The sequence below is a fragment of the Bos grunniens genome, chromosome 3 (assembly GCF_055505025.1).
Source record: "Bos grunniens cultivar Pamir isolate PY7600 chromosome 3, Bosgru_T2T1.0, whole genome shotgun sequence".
Lineage (NCBI taxonomy): Eukaryota > Metazoa > Chordata > Mammalia > Artiodactyla > Bovidae > Bos > Bos grunniens.
Window position 1 is genome coordinate 13,489,947 of NC_141167.1, and position 19,374 is coordinate 13,509,320.

The 19,374-nt window shown below is 52.8% G+C and overlaps 1 protein-coding gene across 1 annotated transcript in view; it reads left to right on the forward strand.

The window, feature by feature from the left end:
- Window positions 1-13: 13 nt before the first annotated feature.
- The window catches only part of LOC147375033 (uncharacterized), a 49,164-nt gene continuing 29,803 nt past the window's right edge, over window positions 14-19,374 (forward strand). The window contains exon 1 of the mRNA XM_086394260.1: window positions 14-700. Within this exon, the coding sequence (XP_086250386.1) occupies window positions 88-700 (613 nt within the window). The 5' untranslated portion in view covers window positions 14-87. The remainder of the gene's footprint in view (window positions 701-19,374) is intronic.

Consider the following 19,374-nt stretch of genomic DNA (forward strand, 5'->3'; position numbering starts at 1 on the left):
CCCCCGCCCCCCGCGCCCGCCTGCCTCCCGGCCGGGCCGCCCAGAGCTCGCCATTGGGCCTCACTCCCGGGGTCCCGAGCGCCGGCCATGCTGATTGGCCGCTGGGGCTTCATTCACAGCCCCCCTACAGTCCGCGTACACACTCACGCCCCGGGGGCGCGGCCGCCACGTGGGGAGTGGCGCGGGGGTGGTACTGGGACCGCACCCCCTCTCGTCCTGGCTGCGTGGGCCCGCTTTCCCCGGTCTCTGGAGACTCCGAGCCCGGCGGGTCCCACGCTCCACGCGAGCAGAATTCCCGCAGGTCTCCCGCCCGGGTGGCCAGAGGCGGTGGCGGGGATGGCGGGCTCCGGGAGGCGCTCGGGCTCCGAGAAGCCGCTTAGCCCCGCGCTCCTTCCTCCGCAGTGCCGCCGCAGGCGGGCCGGGATTCCCGCGGGTCTCGGCGGCCGCGAGCTGCAGGCGGCGCGGGTCCCCGGCTCGGTTGATCACCTTGCCCGCCTCGCCTCCCACGGCTCCCAGCGGGGGCGGAGCTCTCCTCTGCGCGCCTCCCCGGCCCGTCTCGGTTTCCCTTCTTCGTCCTCTAGACCATCCAGCGCAACTCCGTCGACCTCCGCGGCCCTGAGAGAGCATCCGGCGCGGGCAGAGGCGTACCGGCCCGACCTCACGCCTCTCATGGACTCTTCTCCAGGGTACCGTGGCCCAGGTGAGTACCGCGCGGGTAGCTCCGCGCCGAAACGGTCGGCGGCAGCGATGCTGTGGGGGAGACCGGAGTTCCAGTAACCAGGCCGATTCCGAGGTTCCTGAGTGAGAGGACCTCGAGGTGGAGACTGGCTCCGGGGAAACGCCGCTGACAGGGCTGGTGGACAAACAGGGCCCACGGATATCTGACCCACGCCACTGCCGCCTTCTCACTCCTTCTCCTTCCTGCCTGCATGGATCATTGGCCTGGGTCATGGCAGGGTCACGCCTGGGGGGAAACTTGCTCTAGGTGAGGAGCCGCGTGGACTTGGGGAAGGGCACTGGCACCTCAGAAATCTGGAGTGCAGGCCGGGAGCTGTCCAGCTTTGCAGGGAACCCTGGGCTGGAGTTTAACCCACTTGCTTGGGGCTGCTGAAAAGGGCACTGGGATTGAAGAGGCCTTCCTTGTTGGCAAGGCTGGGGTATCTCCTCATCCCCCAGGTCTTTGAGGGCTCCCTGAAGGATCTTTAGTGGACTTAGGCCTCAGCATCAGCTCTTTCGTGACACGTTGGCTGGGGGTTGTGTGGAATGAGCTGAGCCTCCACTCTTCCCATGCTGAGGCTTGTCTCAGGGAGTCTTCCAGCTGCCAGTTCACCTCTATTCTGTCACTGACCTTGCCTCCAGTGGATTCATAGATTCCAGGGCCCCAGGGCCCCAGACTGCAGGACCAGGCTGGGGGCCCAGCTAGGGCCCTACTGGCAGGTCAGGACAGTGGAATAAAAGCTTCAGTGTGTGAAGGATGATGGGGGCTCAGGTGGCAGCTGCAGAGGGGGTGACTGGGACAGAGTCAACAGTGACAGGGGCACAGATGTGCTTATCCAGGCCTGGAATGCCCCAGGACTAGCCTCTGGCTAGCCCGCAAGGGAGAGTGGCCTTTGGCCACTGTCCTGAGCAAGCTGCTTAGGTCCCATCTCTATTGCAAGAGCTGTGATGGAGCTGTGTGTCTGAACCTGGCTAAAAATGCTGGGCTTACCTGGACTCTGGCCCAGGAAGTTGTCGCCTTGCAGCATCCCAGGACTTCCTGACCTCTCTCCCAGGCCCAGGAGTTAGGACCACACCTGGGAATTCGTAGTGAAGTCCCCTTTCACTCCGGTGCTAACCAGGACGCTGTGACATTGAGGCTTAGGCTTCCAACCTGGACCTGCCACTATCTTCCTGGGCAAGAATAACTTCCTGGTTTGTTCTTTTACCTGTAGATTGGGACTATCAGTACCATAGGCAGCCCACCTGTCTCACTAAGGTAAGTCATAGAGTGGTACAAGACAGTGGGAGGGAGTAGGACTCAGAAAGGGCTTTTACTCTTGTTGTTTCTATTGTTAGCACCCAGTGAATGAAGAGGTTACTCCCACTCTCTAACTAAATCGCAGTTCCCTCATCTGCAGAGTGGGGATGTGGAGGTTCGAATACTATGACCTCTTTGGTAACCTCCCTTCCAGCTCTGATGGTCTGAGTCTATGAACCTGTCTCAGTTTCTGTTGGAGGAAGGGAAATGTCTGGACAGTGGACAGATGTTGTTTGGAATGGTCACCATGAGCAATGGATGTTTTAACGAATAAATGCTTTTCATTCATGTTACCTGCTACTCTCAGCCCCAGGAGAGAGCACTAGAATTGTTCTCCCATTGCACAGATGAACGAACTGAGGCCTGTTCAAGGGCTCAGAACAAGCCTCACCCTGTGGAGAATTATGAGGAAGTCCCACTCCCCATGGCTCCCCATCGTTCTCCCCAGGCTGCGGAAGGGGAAGTTTCCTGTGGAGGCAGTGACTTTGGCCTTCACAGCAGAGAAAGCTTACTGCCCTACCTCTGGCCAACTGGTGCTCCTGAAGGCAAATTCCCAAGTCTGTGCTGAATTGAGGGGTGGCTGCAGCAAAACCAGACTCCTAAGCAAGTTACCAGCTTGTCGGCTAGCAAATCTAGTCGCAATCCCATTAATCCTTTTAACAGCCCTGCTCTTTGCTTTGCCTTTGGAGCCTCAGTTTCTTCGTATAAAAACAAGGACAGAAATGCCTACTTCTCAGGTTTGTTTTGGAGCTACAAGGATGAAACAAAGCATGTAATTTAGATGCCCTCTTAGTATGAGATGTTGTCCTGGGTTAACAGCAGTGTGAAGTAGGAAAGGATAACATTTCTTTCTCTGCTTTCAAAGTTTTAGATCCTCTACAATGATATGGGTTTGGTCTTGAGTCACAATTTTCTTGTATTTGAGAGTTAAGTTTTTCCTAGGAAGTCTCAGTATTCTGTTTGCTCTTTTTTTCTTTTTAAAGATATTTTTTGATGTGGACCACTTTTAACATCTGTATTGAATTTGTTACAATGTTGTTTCTGTTTTCTGGGTTTTTTTGTTTTTGTTTTGGCCTCGAGGCATGTGTGATCTTAGCTCCCTAACCAGGGATCAAACCTGTACCCCCTGTATTGGAAGGTGAAGTCTTAACCACTGGATTGATAGGGAAGTCCCATCCCCTTTGCTCTTGCTCTTCGAGATTCTATGCAGGACACTGAGGGCGATGACATGGCTAGTGGCAGAGATACCCACTACAGAGCATCCCCTCTCTCTAGGAGTCCTGCCCTCGTAGACCACAGAGAAAACCTGGAAGATGGAAGTCAGATACCCACCTGACCCGTGCAGACACAGAGTGGTTTAGGCATGTGAACAGATGTGCATTCACACACACAAAAATACACATAACATGCAGATACACACATGAAATTTAGCCTGAGGACAGACATACAGATTCATAATAGGAACACATGGACTCACATCATTAGGTCAGATATTCAAAGTCACACAAATCAACTGCTGCTGCTGCTAAGTCACTTTAGTCGTGTCCAACTCTGTGCGACCCCATAGACGGCAGCCCACCAGGCTCCCCCGTCCCTGGGATTCTCCAGGCAAGAACACTGGAGTGGGTTGCCATTTCCTTCTCCAATGCAGGAAAGTGAAAAGTGAAAGTGAAGTCACTCAGTCGTGTCTGACTCTTAGCGACCGCATGGACTGCAGCCTACTAGGCTCCTCCATCCATGGGATTTTCCAGGCAAGAGTACTGGAGTGGGGTGCCATTGCTTTCTCCAACACAAACCAACACACGATGATAAATACAGACACGTGTCTCAACATTTGCAGAGTCCACACCGAGGCTGAAGTCAGCTCAAGCAGGCATTCTCCTTCAGCCTACTAGACCCAGACCTATAGGAGACCTACAGGCCCCTGGGGTGACAAGCACGGAGGCTGTCAGCTGGCATGCCAGTTCACACAAATGGGCACACCCTCTTGTATTCACAAATGTGAGCATGCACTCTCCCACCCCATGCACAGATACAGAGAAGGCCCACCCCATGCATCACATAGACACCTACACCCTGTAGGAACTAACCCATCTACACAAGGGATCAGAAAGCCCAGGATGGGGCCGTGCCTAGCCCAGAGCTTAGCCCATGCAATTCAGCGGCCCCATTCATTTGAAGGAAGCAGGAAAGCCCTTTCTTTTCATATGTTTTTTTTTCCCCCCACTCTCCTTGTCTGTGGAGGGCAGCTCCCAGCCAGGCCGCCGCCAGCCTCAGAGGCTCCCTGGCCTCCCTCCCCAGCGGGGGCCCCTGCCCAGCCTGCCCCCAGGCCAGGAGCTGCCTGGGCTTTCCCAGAATGGCGAGGCCTCCTCCAGGCCCTGGAGTGTGACCGAGCGCCTGCTCATTTGACACAGGTCAGCGAGCCTCCAGCAGATGGGGCCCTCGCTGTGGGGGGTCTCTGAGCCGGAGGGGCTGCAGTGGGGAGGCTCTGTGGGGATGAACTGCAGCTACACAAGCCCCCATATCCTCTCTCCGAAAAGTCTCAAGTCAGAGACACAAACCCCACAATCTACATTCACACTCCCGCCTGAGAGATTCAGAGGCGGCCTGTAGAATATGACCATACTCGCCATCAGCAAGCAGCAGGGCAGCCGCACATGCACTATAATATTCTAGATGCACATCCCAGACAGGCGAGCATGCACAATGGTGCACTGAATGAGGTTTGGGAGGGAGGAAGAGGGGGCAGCTGGGTCCAGCTGCTTTCCCGCTTTGGTCTCTGGGCTCCTGCCATTATGTCTTGTTGCAATGGGTCAGTGGGTCCTCGGAGTCCAGGGGAGCCCTGAGAGCAGATGCAGCCACAGACCTAAGGCCTTTTCTTCTTCTTCTTTTTTAAATATTTATTTATATTTATTTATTTGACTGTATTGGGTTTTGGCTGGGGCATGCAAACTCTTAGTTGTGGCATGTGGGATCTAGTTCCCCATCCAGGGATCAAAGCTGAGCCCCTTGTATTGGGAGTGTGGAGTCCTAGCCACTGGACCACCAGGGGAGTCCCCAAGGCCTTTTCAATATTGGAGGAAAAGGGGCTCCGAACACTCTACCTGGATCCCTCGCAAGTCAGGAATGCTGAGTGGAGGTAAAGAGAGGAGAGATTAGGCTTGTAGGGAGGGCTTCTGGGAGAAGCTCATGTCCTAGGATGCCCTCCTGTGTGCATGGGCTTGAAGTCTTTGTCCAAGGCAGGCTGAGTGGGAAGGGGGGCAAAATGGGGGAAGGCTGCTTCCGTTCCCTTCTCAGCCCACCAATCTTTCCCTTATGCTCCAGATCCTATGTTTTCAGTGTCAAGGAGCCCTAGGTTCCATCTTAACTCAGACCTGCCTGATGACACCAATCTCAGCTCTCCTGATCTCTGTGAACCTCAGTGTCCTCATCTGTAAGCTGGGCAGGACAGTCTCCACTGGGTTCTTGTGGAGGCGGGATGAGATCACTGCCTGGATGGAAACTTGGAAAGGGAGAGCGTGGCTTGGTTTTCCTGCCTAGCTGCCAGGGGTGAGTAAGAGGCTGTGAGAGCAGGAGCAGAACCTGCCTGTTCCCTCAACCAGTTCTTGCTAAGGGGTGTCAGGAGCGACCACACCCACACCCTGCTTGTTCTGGGCTGGAACGTGTTTCTGACTGGAAGCATCTGGCAGGGTCCCGGTTGTCTCAGATTCCCGCCTGCCTGCGTGCTCAGTCGCTTCAGTCGTGTCTGACTCTTTGTGACCCCATGGACCAGGCTCCTCTGTCCATGGGATGTTCCAGGCAAGAATGATGGGAGTGTGTTGCCATACCCTCCTCCTGGGGAATCTTCCTGACCCAGGGATTGAACCTGAGTCTCTTATGTCTCCTGCGTTGGCAGGGGGGTTCTTTACCACTAGTGCCACCTAGGAAGCCCAGCCTGGGTAGGTACATCCACTTCCTCCCTGCAGGTTGGTGCCAGCTAGACGGATTCATAGCACTCCCCACTATCAAGAGATCCTTCCCACATGGGATGGGATCACTCTGTTCTGAGCTCTCAAACCCCCTCCTCTCTCCCTCTGAACTCAGCCCCTCCAGGTATCTTCCTCTTTTGTCCTTCCTGTGCTCCTAAGAGTCACGTATAGGGGACCAGAGGATAGGAGAGGCGCGGCTGCCTTTGGCAGAGGAGAATGAGGCATCCTTCATCTCACCTATTAAGTTTCCCTATTTCTCAGTCTTGGGGACGGGAAAGAAGGATGAAAGGTGAGATATCTTTTAGGAATGAACCTTTCCTTGTGTTTTTTCCCTTGCCTCAGCCTTCTAGGTCGATGGGTGGGGGTGAGGGTCCTCCCAGTGCATCAGTAGGATATTCAAATTAGGGGTGGTCAATTGCTCTTGAAATTTACTTTCATTTTTAGCAGAATGGCAGCCTCTGAGCTGGTGTTAATGCCCACAATCCGGTTATGCAGAACACGCTCTCTGCAAATCGGTAAATCATTAGCAGGGATTAATCACTCTGAAAGGCTGGGGCTGGGTTTGAGTTTCTCTCTCTCTCACTTTTTTTTTTTTTAACACACTTTTTATCTGGATGGCTGCAAAATTCACCACCACAGGGTGGGGTGGGAGCAACGAGTGATAATTTAAGTTCTTGTCATCATTGTTAGACAAGGTATGTGCCTTCCTGGGCTTGGTGTTGCCTCTGGCCGGCTGAGGGTGGGGGTGGGCAGCTCGAGTAGTCTGGAAGGGAGGGAGCTGGAAGGGAGTTCCTTGAGTCTATGTGCCTTAGGGTGTTTACAACAGTGAGCTGGGGGCTTGGTGTGCTTGTATAGGTTGGCAGCTGCAGGTTAGCATGCCTGCACGAATTCCTGTTTGTATTTTACAGATGTGCGTAAGTATTTCTGTGCTTGTGTTAGGGTGTTTGTGCTTGGTTTGTGTTAATATGTGTGCATTAGTGTTTGCGGTTGTTTCAGACAGTGCTTGCCATTGATAGTGCTTGCAAAGACCACACCTCACCTTCCTTAGTCTCCAGGAGGCTCTTGAGGGGGAGGAGGTAGAGCTGGAGGGAGGTCCTGACTTCACCTGGGTGGGGCGTGGCTTATGCTTTATTGACATATGCATGAGCTGCTGCTTCTAGGAACTCCCCTTCAGAATAGACTGAGTCTAGTGGGGGAGCCCCTTATGGCAGATGGGGAGATGGGGAGGTCAAGGTCTCACTGTAACCCCTCTCATTTCTGTACCTCAAGTCTAGTGGCTTGGATTGGGAAAGCTGTAACTTCTGCAAAGCTGCAGTTAACAAAGCTCTGTCTCCTGATGGGAGCGGCATGGCAGTGATGGGGTAGTTCTTTTCTCTTCCTAGTCTGCATGCCCCTGTGAGGGCTCTTGGGGAAAGAAGGGCATTCTTCTAGCCAGGACCAAGCTGATGAATGGGACTCACTCTCACTTAATGTCCACACTTCCTAATTTCTGTCTTCGTCTCTAGCTTAGTGCAACTTTGGAGCAGTAGTTACTTTCAAATGACTCAGAAATGGCATTTCTAGGGCGTTGGTCAGGGTACGAGTATGGAGATGAGGTCACAGGACTTCCCCCCTCCAGTCCCAGAGTGTGGGGTTTGAGGTAAGACTAAGTGGGCTTAGTCTTTACATCAGCTCTGATCCCCACCTAGTCCCCTTTGTACAGAGTCATCTCGGTGGCCCGGGTTCCATTGTCTACCATGCCACAGATGGCGCAGATGCTCTGTGCTCTTGTCCATGTGCCTCCTTCATTGCCCCACGGAATGTGCCTTCTTTCCCTCCGTGCAGCAGGCCAGCTTGGAGTCAGGGGGAAAGACAGAATAATACAGCTCTTTGGCTGTGCAAGTTGGGAGGGCCTGGAGAGACCTGGCTGGGTTCAGTGCTGGCCTTCCTCAACTTTCTCAAGAGTAGCAGGTGGAGGGTGGCAGTGGCAAAGGAGAATTTAGGAATTATATTTTCCCAGGGACCTCTTAGCATCTTTATATATCTCTGGTGGCAGACATCTGTCTGAGCTTAGGGTAGCATCTGCCTGGGCTGGAGACAACATCTGTTTGAGGCTGGAACACCTGGCTGAGCCCAGAACATTATCTGGCCCCAGGAAAGCTTTCGTCTGGGCCCAGGACATGTATCTGAACCTGGCACAGCATCTGTCTGGGCCTGGTGCAACATCCTCCTGGCCTGGGGGCAATGTCTGTTTGAGTCCTGGACATCTGTCTGACTTGGGGATGTCTGCTAAGCCCAGAACAATACCTGTCTGAGCCTGGGGGTGGACTTGTCATTGCAGATAAAATCACCCTGGAGTCTCAACTTTGGTTTGTGGCTGAGAACAGAATATATGCCAGATTCATGTCCCTGCTCTCATTTCGGCCAGGAAAGGGCTCTTCTGTAGAGTGCCTCAGTTTACCTCCATCTGTAGGCCCATTGGCCTGCTAGCTCTGGGCACCTCAAGGGACAGCCATAGCCTACACCCCCGGAGCTCCAGGAAACCAAAGTTAAAAGAATAAGGGGGAGTGGATAGGTGATAAAATCTAGCTACTGTGCAAGTTGGGAGGGCCTGGGCTAGGACCATTCTTCCTTCCTCCAGTCCCTTTGTTGAATCAAACCAGAGAGCCCCCCCAAGACACACTCGGACATGTCACTTGCCTCCCGAGAAGCTGTTCCTTGCTCCCCATTGTGTATAGTATCCAACCCAAAGCCCCCTCTGGTCCTCTCCCTGCCTCTCCTCTGAACCAGCAGCATGGAGCTTCTTTCCCACAAACACATCAGGTCCTGATGGTTCCTTACCTTTGTGCACACAGCTCCCTCTCCTTGGAATGCCTTTCTCTCTGCCCCCTCCCCTGTCCTCCCATCACACCCTTCAGGTCCTAGTTCAAGGGGCACCTGCTCTGGGGTTTCTTTTCACTCCCTGTCTAGACCAAGCCACAACTTCTGCCCTGCTTCCATGCTGTATTGTGAAGACTACCTCTGTGTTAGCATTTGTGGGCTGGCATGCCATTGCCATTGCCCTTTGTAGATCTGTCTCTCCTGGCAGTACTGTGAGCTCTGAGGAGCAGCTGGCTCTGGTTCGTGTCTGTCTCCCCAGCACCCAGCCCAATTCCTGGTCTCTGGCGGTGCCAGTAAGAAAGACCTGTCAGACGATGACATGGTTATGCTTCTGTCATCTCATTCCATTCTCTGTCTGTGACCTGGATGAAGATTTGAAACTGACAGGAGCAGTGATGGCCAGGGAGCAGCAATGAATCGAGACCTATGACCTGTCTGAGGGCTCTGGGCATGGGACCCCATCTAAGTCAAGGCACACTTGGCCTAGCTTGTTGGAGAAGTTTCAGGGTTCCTGGGCTTACTGATCCTGCCAGAGAGGGGAAGTCACATAAAGTATTGTTAATATAAACACCATGTCCAGAGCAGACTGCTCTCCCTGACCATTTTTGGAGGAGAGTCTCTGAGGACAGAGGCTGAGTAGGGAGGCATGCAGAACCATGAGGAGGTAGCTAGGAAATGGGTGCTCCCAGGACAGGGTCTCTGCCTTGGTGGCTTTTATTCCACCAAATAGAAGTAGCTTTCTTGTTTTTGCTGCTGGTGAAAGCCATGCAAACTCATTTGTCAAAATTCTTGGCCTCAGAAATATACGAAACAGAAAGTGGAGGGCCTCTGTTCATCCCTCTACCTCCCCTCTGTTAACTGCTCCTCAAGGCTATATCTTTCCAGAACTTGTTTGCATGGACACACAGTATTTAATAAAATTGCTGAGATTTATTGAGTGCTACCCTATGCTGTGCTTCTGCCTGGGTTTCCACCTTGCATCCTCACCAAAGCACTCTGAATTAGGTGCAACTCTAATTCTCATTTTACAAACAAAGAAACTAAGAGATATTAACATTAATAGTAGCCCATGTACATTGGGTGCTTGCTAGGTAGGTGCCAGCTACCATTCTAAGTGCTGTGCATGCTATCTCATTGAATGCCTATAGTATGTAGAATGCCTGGCATGTAGTAGGCAATCAATAAATGGGGGTTGATGCTTCTGACTTGAAAGTTCGAGAATCTCAGATGATACATCTAGAGTTGTTCAGTGGACCCCTAGATGGGAGGGCTCTTGTCCCAAACCTCTTGAGTTGCAGGCAGCCTCTGCTGTGTCTGGAGATGCTGACTCAGCAGTGAAAGATGTAAATTCCTACCTTGGTTTGCATTTGATTTACACATATTTATTTATGAGTGTCTTTGATTAATGTCAAAGTGCCTCGGAGATTTTTCTGCCAGGCTTCAGGGCCCTGCAGAGGGCATGGGTCAGTGTGGACCGGCTGCAGGTTCTGAACGCGCCTGTTTGGGGGGCTGTTGGATGGGGTGAAGGTGACACCTGGGGACAGGTGGATGGCAGCCTGGGGTCTGAGTAGGTAGGCTGGGGCTTAGGATTCTGGAATGGGTGGTTTGGGCAGCTGGTGTGAGTGGGGCTGTTTGTCAGCATAAGGCAGGATCCAGCTAAGGGGCTGGGGCAGAGTCAGAGTGCCAGGCACTGGGGTGAGTGACTGGTGGCCCTTTAGGTGGCCACGGTCCTAGATAAGCCAGGCAACCAGTCAGGCTTTCTGGGTAGGAACTCATATGCTAGGAGTCCTAGGAAATGGATGTGGGGCTCAGATTAGGACACCTGGTCTAACCTGGTGAGGCCTTCTAAAACAAAGCAGAAATCATTAAGAAGAATGAAATAATGCCATTTGCAGCAACCTGGATGGACCTAGAGATTGTCATACTGAGTGAAGTAAGTCAGACAGAGAAGGAGAAATATACTATGACATCCCTAATATGGGAATATAAAAGGAAATGTTACAAATGCTGTTACTTATAAGACAGAAAGAGACACACAGATTTAGAGAATGAGCTTACAGTGGCCCGGGGGAAGGATGGAGGGAAGGGATAGTTAGGGAGTTTGGGATGGACATGTACACACTGCTATATTTAAAATGCATAACCGACAAGGACTGTATAGCACCGGGAGTTCTGCTCCATGTTATGTGGCAGCCTGGATGGGAGGGGAGTTTGGGGGACAATGGATACTGTATATTTATGGCTGAGTCCCTTCGCTGTTCACTCGAAACTATCACAACATTGTTTGTTAATCGGCTATACCCCAGTACAAAATAAAAAGTTAAAAAGAAAAAATAAAACAAGGCAGAAGCTTAGAGGCAGGAAGGAGCCTCCCTCCAGAGGTGTTCTGCCTGGTGCTGTCCAGGGCAGGGATCCCCTGCTTGGATGCTTTGGGACAGGGCGCACTTTTCACAATCAAGGCCTTGGGAAAATCTGCTCACTAGCAGGAATAGTCTGTGTGTGCTGGTGGTGCCCAGCCCTGTGCCTGGCACCATGGGGAAGGCCAGTCCCAGCCTGCAAACCTTGGCAGAGAAGCTGGTGAGATAAGGCGGGAAGGGCAGGGCCCTGGCCTTGATTGAAGGCTGCATGCACTTTTATCCATTATCTCCTTTGATCGTCAGCAGGATCAAAGGCAGTGACTGTCTTATCTCTACATTACTGAGGAGGAAGCAGAGACTCAGAGAGCTGCAGTGACTTGCCCAAGGTCACACCATGAGTGAAGGAGCTCAGATTTGAACCCAGTTCTGTTTCATTCTATAGTCTGGGCACGTAGTTTATTCTGCTTCAGCCATGTATACAATAAGGATCATACCCACCTTGCTTGATTGTTGTGAAGGTTAGATGAGCTCAAGTATGTAGGGAGCATAGCACAGTGGCTGGCAAACAGTAAGTGCTCAATAAAAGTTTTTTTCCTTAAGTAATAGAGCCAGGATTTTAAATTGTGGTCCAGTGGACTCTACTGTTTGCCTGGTACTATGGTTCTTGCCAAGGCTGGTTGGAAGGGGGCTGGTTGGGAACACAGCAGAACTCTGTTGTAGGTTGTGTGAGCTCTTATTGTGCGTGGACGCTGCTGGCCACCTGCATATGGGAGGGGCCACCTGCCAGCCAGAGCCCCTGCCAGCTCTAGTCCTAACCCTGGGTAGGGTGGGGACTCTGAAGTTGTGTAGTTGGAATTGCCTGAATTTGTGTGTGTGTGTGTGTGTGTGTGTGTGTCTGTATTCTCGGTGAGGGTCCTTGACTGGGAAAGGAAAGACAACTTTGAGAGCTCTATTGGCAGGCAGAGGTCAGGGCCCTTTCTCATTTCCAGTGGCAGAGATGAATCAAGTGAGGGAGGGAACCCTCAGGTGAGGATATGAGGAAAGTCACTGACAGAGGAAATAGCAAGTGCAAAGGCTCTGGGGTTAGAATGGGCTTAATGTGTATCTTCCCCAGTAGTTATGGAGACAGTATTGACTTGTATCTTCTCGTGTTTGGGGTGGAGGAGCTAGGTGGGAGCAGGGTTCCTTCATTCATTCGTATATTAATTCAACAACTATTTAGTGCTCATTTTGTGCCAGGCACTATCCTACGTGCCAATGGCTAACATTTATTGAGCCCTTACTATATGTCTAAGCACTTTAGTATGTTATTTCATGTATTTTTTACGCAACACAAGGAATCCTGGGGAGATAGTTGGGTTTCCTTTGATTCCTTCAGACTCTTCCCACCTCCTAACCACCTCAGGCACGAGTGTCTGCCACTTAGACAGGGCAGGATCCGCACAATGGGTGAGGCAGGGTGGTCCTGAGAACGTCATGGCTCTGGAGTCTTACATGTCCTGGCTAGGCCCTGCCCAGGATCAGGCCCTGAGCCTCCTGGAAGCCACCCAGTAGAGGGTGGGGTGCCCACATTAATCCCATCCAACCAGGCCTGCCTCAGAACTTCCTCTCCCTGGGGCTCCCAGTCACATCTTCCCTGTATCCCCTCCATCGCTTAGATCCTGGCCCCCTGGTAGCTCCCTGCATAGCTAAGCCCTGTCTTCTGGGCTCTGCCCAGGGAGCCAAGTTATGGCTTGGAATATCGGCTCTTGGCAGGGAGAAAAGAAGGCTCTGTACTTGTTTTCTGGTGGGACTGTCCTGAGGCACTCCCTGTGCTTCACTAACACTGATGGAGGTCGCAGGGACGGTGTTCACCTGGCCTGGCTCCCTCTGTCCCGTTCCCAGGTGGTAAGCACACAGGCCTCAGCCAGGGCGGGCTTCTCAGGTTCTGACCATCCATCTGTGTATGTGACCTGGGCTCTTCAACATCTCCTACAGGAAAAGGAACAGAGAAGAGGAAATGGAAAAGTTGCTCAAAATTCAGAGGCCAAGGAAGGAGTCTGGTGGATAAAGAAACCTGGGGAAGAAGGCTTTTTGGATAGCACAAAGGAAAAGGAAGATCTTGTTCTGATGGGCTATACTAACTTGGAAGTCATGACTCCGTCTGTCTCCCCATCCACCCCACCGTCTGTCTATCCATCCATTCTTCCACGTGTCTATTCATTCACCCATCCATCCACCTGCTAGATCACCTGTCCCTCCCCCAGTCCGTCAATCCCTCCATCCCCCAACCTACCCACCCATCCATCCATTCATCCATGCCTCAGACCATCCATCCATCCCCCAACCCACCCACCCACCCACCCATCCATCCATCCATCCCCTAGTCCATCCATCCATCCATCCATCTATCCATCCATCCGTCTGTCCATCCCTCAGCCTACCCATGCATCCATGCATCCACTGACTGAATGCCTAACACAGCCACCGTTCAGTTATGTTTACTGAGTGTGTATGTTGGAGAGCTGGTCAGTGTTTATACTTTTGTGACCCTTTTGTTTATGTAATTCCTTTCCCCACCTGGTTCTTACAGAAGTTCCTTGAGAACTCAGGGTCCCTATCCCTATAGAGCCAAGAGGAGGGGTTCTGTCTTGGCTGTGGGGTTGTCAGCAGCTGCCTGGCTTGGATACCCTGGGGGACTAGGGTCGTGGGGAATCTTGCATGCTGCTCCCACCCCTGCTGGGCTGGGCCTGTGACCCTCACTGTGACCCAGCTTGGAGGATGCCCTGCTGCTCCAGGGGCAGGGACTCACCGCCTGGCAGCCTGCCTGCACTGCTGCAGGGGCTGTTGGCCTCTTGCCAGCACCGAGCTTTTGGAACGGTCAAGTTGTGTGGCTTCGGAGCCTCTCCACGCTTCTGTTGCTGCTGTAATAAACAAGCAGGCTGGGACTTAAGGCAGGAACTGGGTCGGGGATGGCTGCCCTGCTGGCAAGAGGTGGAGCCTCATGGGGCTCAGAGGAGTGGGTGGGCGAACATTGAACTGAGCTGCTGCTGTGGGCTGGAGAGTTCAGGCTACTCTTCCCTGCCCTCCTCCCTGCCCAGACTAGACCTGTGGGGCAGCTCTGAGCAGCCCCGGTAGGAGGTGAAACTGAAGGAGGAGGGGCTTAGACAAAGACCCATATTCAAGACAAAGAGACATGGAGAGGCTGAGGGTTATAGAGATGAGGCTTCAGAGAGAGAGAGAGAGAGAGGGAGGGAGAGACTGAGACTCAGAAAGACTCAAAGGCCCTGACGAGGAGGGTTGGGGGAGGGAGTCCAAGGCAAGAGGAGAAAGCGGTGGGCCAAGGGGAATAGCTCTTCCAGAGGCAGGAAGTATGGAGCTTAATAACAGCCCCCCTCTATGTGGATAGCACCCCACAGTGAACAAAACTTTTCCACTTGCTTAAGCTCATTCAAGATTCACAATAGCCTGACTGAGATGGGCTTGGAGTCCTCCAAGGATGGGGGCAGGGATGTGCCCCGTTGCGGGAGCGGCAAGGGAAGAGGGAGCTGCAAAACTGGAACTGGAACCCGAGGACTGGCTGTGAGATGGGTCCTACAGAGTGGGCAGTGAGGGGTTTGGAGACAGAGCCCCCGGCTGGGCCTGGGTCCCTCCAGCAACTGAGTCTTTGTCAGCTGTGCTCAGAGGCCCTGGTTGGTGCTGGACCCTCCTGGTGCTGGGCATTGCTGCTCCTCTTCCCATGAGAAAGAAGTGTTGCTAGTCAGGAGGCCTCCCTCTTGGTCCCCTTTCTCCTGTCTCCCCTGGCTGCCTGGCTGTAGTGTAGGAGTGTGGGCTGTTGATGGCTTCCAGCTGAATCCAAGTCCGGGAATTGCCTTTGGTGGAAGAGGGGCACTTTGCCCCAAATTAGCCCCCTCCCTGGGGGCAGCCTGCCTCCAATGGCTGGTCCGTTGGCTGCGGGGTGTGCAAAGGCCCCTGATGTCCCTGTTGGGTTGGCTGTGATTGCACTGCGCTCAGTTTCTCCCTTTGTCCAGTGCTGCTTCCTTCTCTTGCAGTTGTCATAAGTGTCTTCTCCCATAAACATCCTTTATGCAAATCTCATAGTCTCAGAGCATTTCCAGGGAGTCTGACCCGTGACACAAACTCCAGCCATTGGGCACCACCTGGGCTCAGCTCAGCTCCCCTCCCAGGGATCCTTGTTTGCTTCCTAATCCGCATCTCCACCCAGCTCTCAGTCCCTCCTGCACCTGGCAATGCCTCCTACCTTGTCTTCTTGCTTTTGCTTCTGCTGCTCTATAGCGGGGCTGCCCAGTACTATAATCTCAGGCAGCTAGTTGGGCGCTTAAATTGTAACTCGTCTGAATTGAGATGAGCTAGCTGCGAGTATAAAATACACACTGGATTTTGAAGACTTGGTATGAAAAAAAAAGAATGTAAACCATCTAATAATCTTTCAGTGTAGATGTCATATTGGGAGGATAATAATTGGATGAAATAAAATGTATTGTTAAAATTAATTTCACCTTCTTTACCTTTTAAAAATGTTTATTTTTATTTGTTTATTTGGCTGTGCTGGGTCTCAGTTGCAGCATGTGGGATATTTAGCTGTGCCATGTGGCATCTATTTCCCTGACCAGGGATGGAACCCAGGCCCCTGCATTGGGAGCCCAGAGTCTTAACTGTTGGATCACCAGGGGAGTCCCTGTTTCTTTGCTTTTTGATGTGGCTATTAGAAACTTTTAAATCATATATGTGGCTTCCATTCTGCTGCATGGTCTGTTATTCCATGGCAGCCTGAAGGATCCTTTAAAATCTGGGTTGAACCATGTCCCCCCTCCATTCACAGCCCTTTAAATGCTCCCATCTTACACAGGCCAAAATCTGCCTGACTTACCCTCTTCTTCTTTGCAGATCTTCCCTCCTGCCATCCTCTCCCATATTCCCTTGCTCCAGCCACACTGCCTACACCAGCTACCCTTTTACTCCTTCAACTCATTTCAGGGCCTTTGCACTTCCTGTTCCCTCTGCCAGGAGTGATTTCCCACCTCTTCACGTGCTCAAACTCCTCCTCCCAAGGCGGTCTTTTCTGTCTACCCTGGCTAAAACAGCTGCCTCCCTCTCTAACGTCTGGGGCAGAGCGTTTTCCCTTGTGCAACATCACATTGTCTACTTGATTGTTTACATTGTGATTGTTCCCCAGTTTGAATGTAAGCTTCATAAAGCTTGGTTTGTCTTAGTCTGACAGACTTGGTTTGTCTTACTTACCAAAATATTCCTGTGTCTGGAACTGGGCCTGTGATAGACTAGATGGTCGATGAGTATTGGTCAAGTGATTGAAATTTACAAATGACAAAACTGATCCACGAAGATGAACTCGTGCCCAAAGCCACACAGCCAGGCAGGCACAGAGGAGGGAATAGCTCAAGGCTGAGGCCCAGGCTCTGTCCACTACAGGTACTGCCTGAAGCCTTTCCTTCCTCTTGGTCCCATCACATGGGAAGACAGGCACTGCCTGGGAGAGAGGGGATCTGGCTGCAGAGAGGCAGCAGACTCTATTTTTCTGGCACCTTTGATTTTCTGAGTCCTGGAGACTTCCAGGACTGACTTGCAGTGCCTGAGTGCACAGGTGCTCAGCTGCCAGTTTGTCCTTCCCCCCGCTGTGCACTCGGATTCCCCAGTTCAAGGAAGGCCCTTGGATCATGGTGGAAGGGAACAGGGAAACTATAGGGGAATAGGGGTATGGTCTTCCCAGGGGGCAGAAAGACTGTCTGCATGATGCTGAGTGTGGGGCATAGGGAGGAGGTCACGGCTGTGAGCAAGGAGACTCAGATATGAGAAGATAGCAGCAGGGAGAGAGAAGAGCCCTGAAAACCGCAGGGCTCAGAGAAAGTGCAGGGGGACAGTCAGAGGACCAGATCTAGGGGGTGCACAGGCAAGGGGTAAGTTAGACTTGGGCCTGGTTGAGTTTGAGGTGCCTGTGAGGCGTCAGCATAGAGATGCCCTGGGGGCAATTGGATTCCCAGCTGTGGAGGGCAATTTGCTCCAGGGAAGGAGGTTGGGGGTTATTGGCAAAGAGAGAGGTAAATCTGTGGGAGTGGGAGAAGGCGCAGGGGAGTGTGTGGCATGAGAGGAGGTGAGTATCGAGAACAGAACTGGGGACCCTTGCTTTAGAAGGCCATTTAGGGAAAACGAGCTGGAAAGGAACCTCAGAGGGACCAAAGGAGGCAGAAGGGGAATCAGACAACTGCTACCGAAACCTCAGGGGGGCTCCTTAAGTATTTACGGAATGAGTGAATGTGTGCATGAGTGTGGTGGAAAGGACTGGATGTTCCCCGGGCACTGGGCCCACTGATTCTCTGCTGAAGACCCACAGTCAAGGCTCCTTCTCCCTCCCAGGGACATTCTGGCTCTTACCTCTCTCCTGCCTTCTGGTCACCCCTTCCCCAGGGAGCCAGGAGGGGATTACTGTCTCTGCATCAAACTAGGGAAACTGAGGCAGAGAGGACCAGAACCACAGAGGCATTCTGTGTCTCAGTGCACGTGTATTCTGGGGTAGGACATTTCCAGACAGGGGACTCCCAGAGGAGTGGGGTGTTTTGGGGGTCTTCTGAAATTCACCTTTGGTCTGTGATTCCTTGCCCTGTAATTATGAAAACCCCACTGACACTTGGAAGGCTCTTGAGATCACCTGGTTCAACACTCTCATTTTATAGATGGAAAGACTGAAGCCCAGGAAAGGAAGAAGCCCGCCGAAGTTCAGAGTCACTGAAATAATAAGACCCAACTATCATTTTTCTTTTTTGGCTGAGCATGGGCTTTCTCTAGTTGCAGTGAGCACGGGCTCCTCCTCACTGTGGGGCATGGGCTTCTCATTGCGGTGGCTTCTCTTGTTGCAGGGCACAGGCTCGAGGGTGCACGGGCCTTAGTTGCAGCGCGCAGGCTCAGTAGTTGCGGTGCATGGGCTTGGTTGCCCTGCAGCATGTGGGATCTTCCTGGACCAGGGATCAAACCCATGTTCCCCCACTGACAGGGGATTACTAACCACTGGATCCCCACTAGGGAAGTCCCCCCGACTGCCATTAGTTGAACACCCACTGTGTAAGCCAGGGGGTTCCCATCTATTTTTTTTGTTGTTCCCTCTCTTTCCTTTGTAGTCTCTGATTTTGCAGGTGAAGTATCAGAAGTTCAGAGGGGTGAAGTGACTTGTCTGAAGTCACATAGTAGGTGGGCATAGGCCGGGATTTAGACTTGGGTCTGTTTGGTCACCGGAGCTTGGGTTGTTCCTCTACCCTCTGTAGTCTCCCAGATCCCAGGACCTGGGACTCCTGCATTCAGGCTAGAAGATTTTCTCTACTGGTTGCAGCTTTGCCAGACCCAGGCAGCAGCTCAGGGAAATGACGTTCAGCAGCACAGAGGGAGCACCAGCCTTGAGTGTCCACCATGCTCAAAGCAAATGGGAGAAGGAAGAGAGGGCCCCCCCAACCCACCCCTGCCCTGCCACTCAGCCAGGCAGCCTGGCTTTCTCCCTCCCTGGGGCTGGAGCTGCCTCTCCGCCTCTGCCTGCCTGATCGGGGCAGAGCAGCTTCATGTATTATTAATAGCACTGCCAGCCTTCCTGTTTTCACGCTGATAACCTGCTGGGGAGGGCGGGTGGGAGGGAGGGAGCAAGGTGGCAAACCCTGGAGCTTCCAGGGCCCCTCCCCCCGCAGTGGAACTGCTCTGCGGGGGCTGGCCCAGCCCCAAGTCTCTGAAGTTGGTTTCTCGAACTTCCCCATCTGAGCCCACAGGAGGGGACCTGGGCCTCTGAAGGGAATTTACGTGGGAGGTTGGAATGCGTGCCTCTGGGCAGGGCCCTGTCCCTCATTTCCCCCGGGATATACCAAGGGCTCAAATCACCTTGGCCTCCCTAGAGGCACATGTGTCCATAGCCAAGTGGCCCTGGGACTCAGGGCTGAGGATTCAGGGGTGTGTTGAGTGTGTGAGTTTGTGAGCATGAGAGTGTGTATGTGTGTGTGTGTGTGTGAGAGAGAGAGAGCGCAACATTGGCTCCCAAGATTCCTAGGAACACATGAACCCCAGGCCACATCCGAGCTGGTCTCTTCCTGCCCTCCATCCCTATGCCTAACCTTTTCCCTTCTAGGGCCCAATTTGAGGGCCAAGGGCGGGGAACAGATAGAGCCAGCCCTGTCAGGGGTCA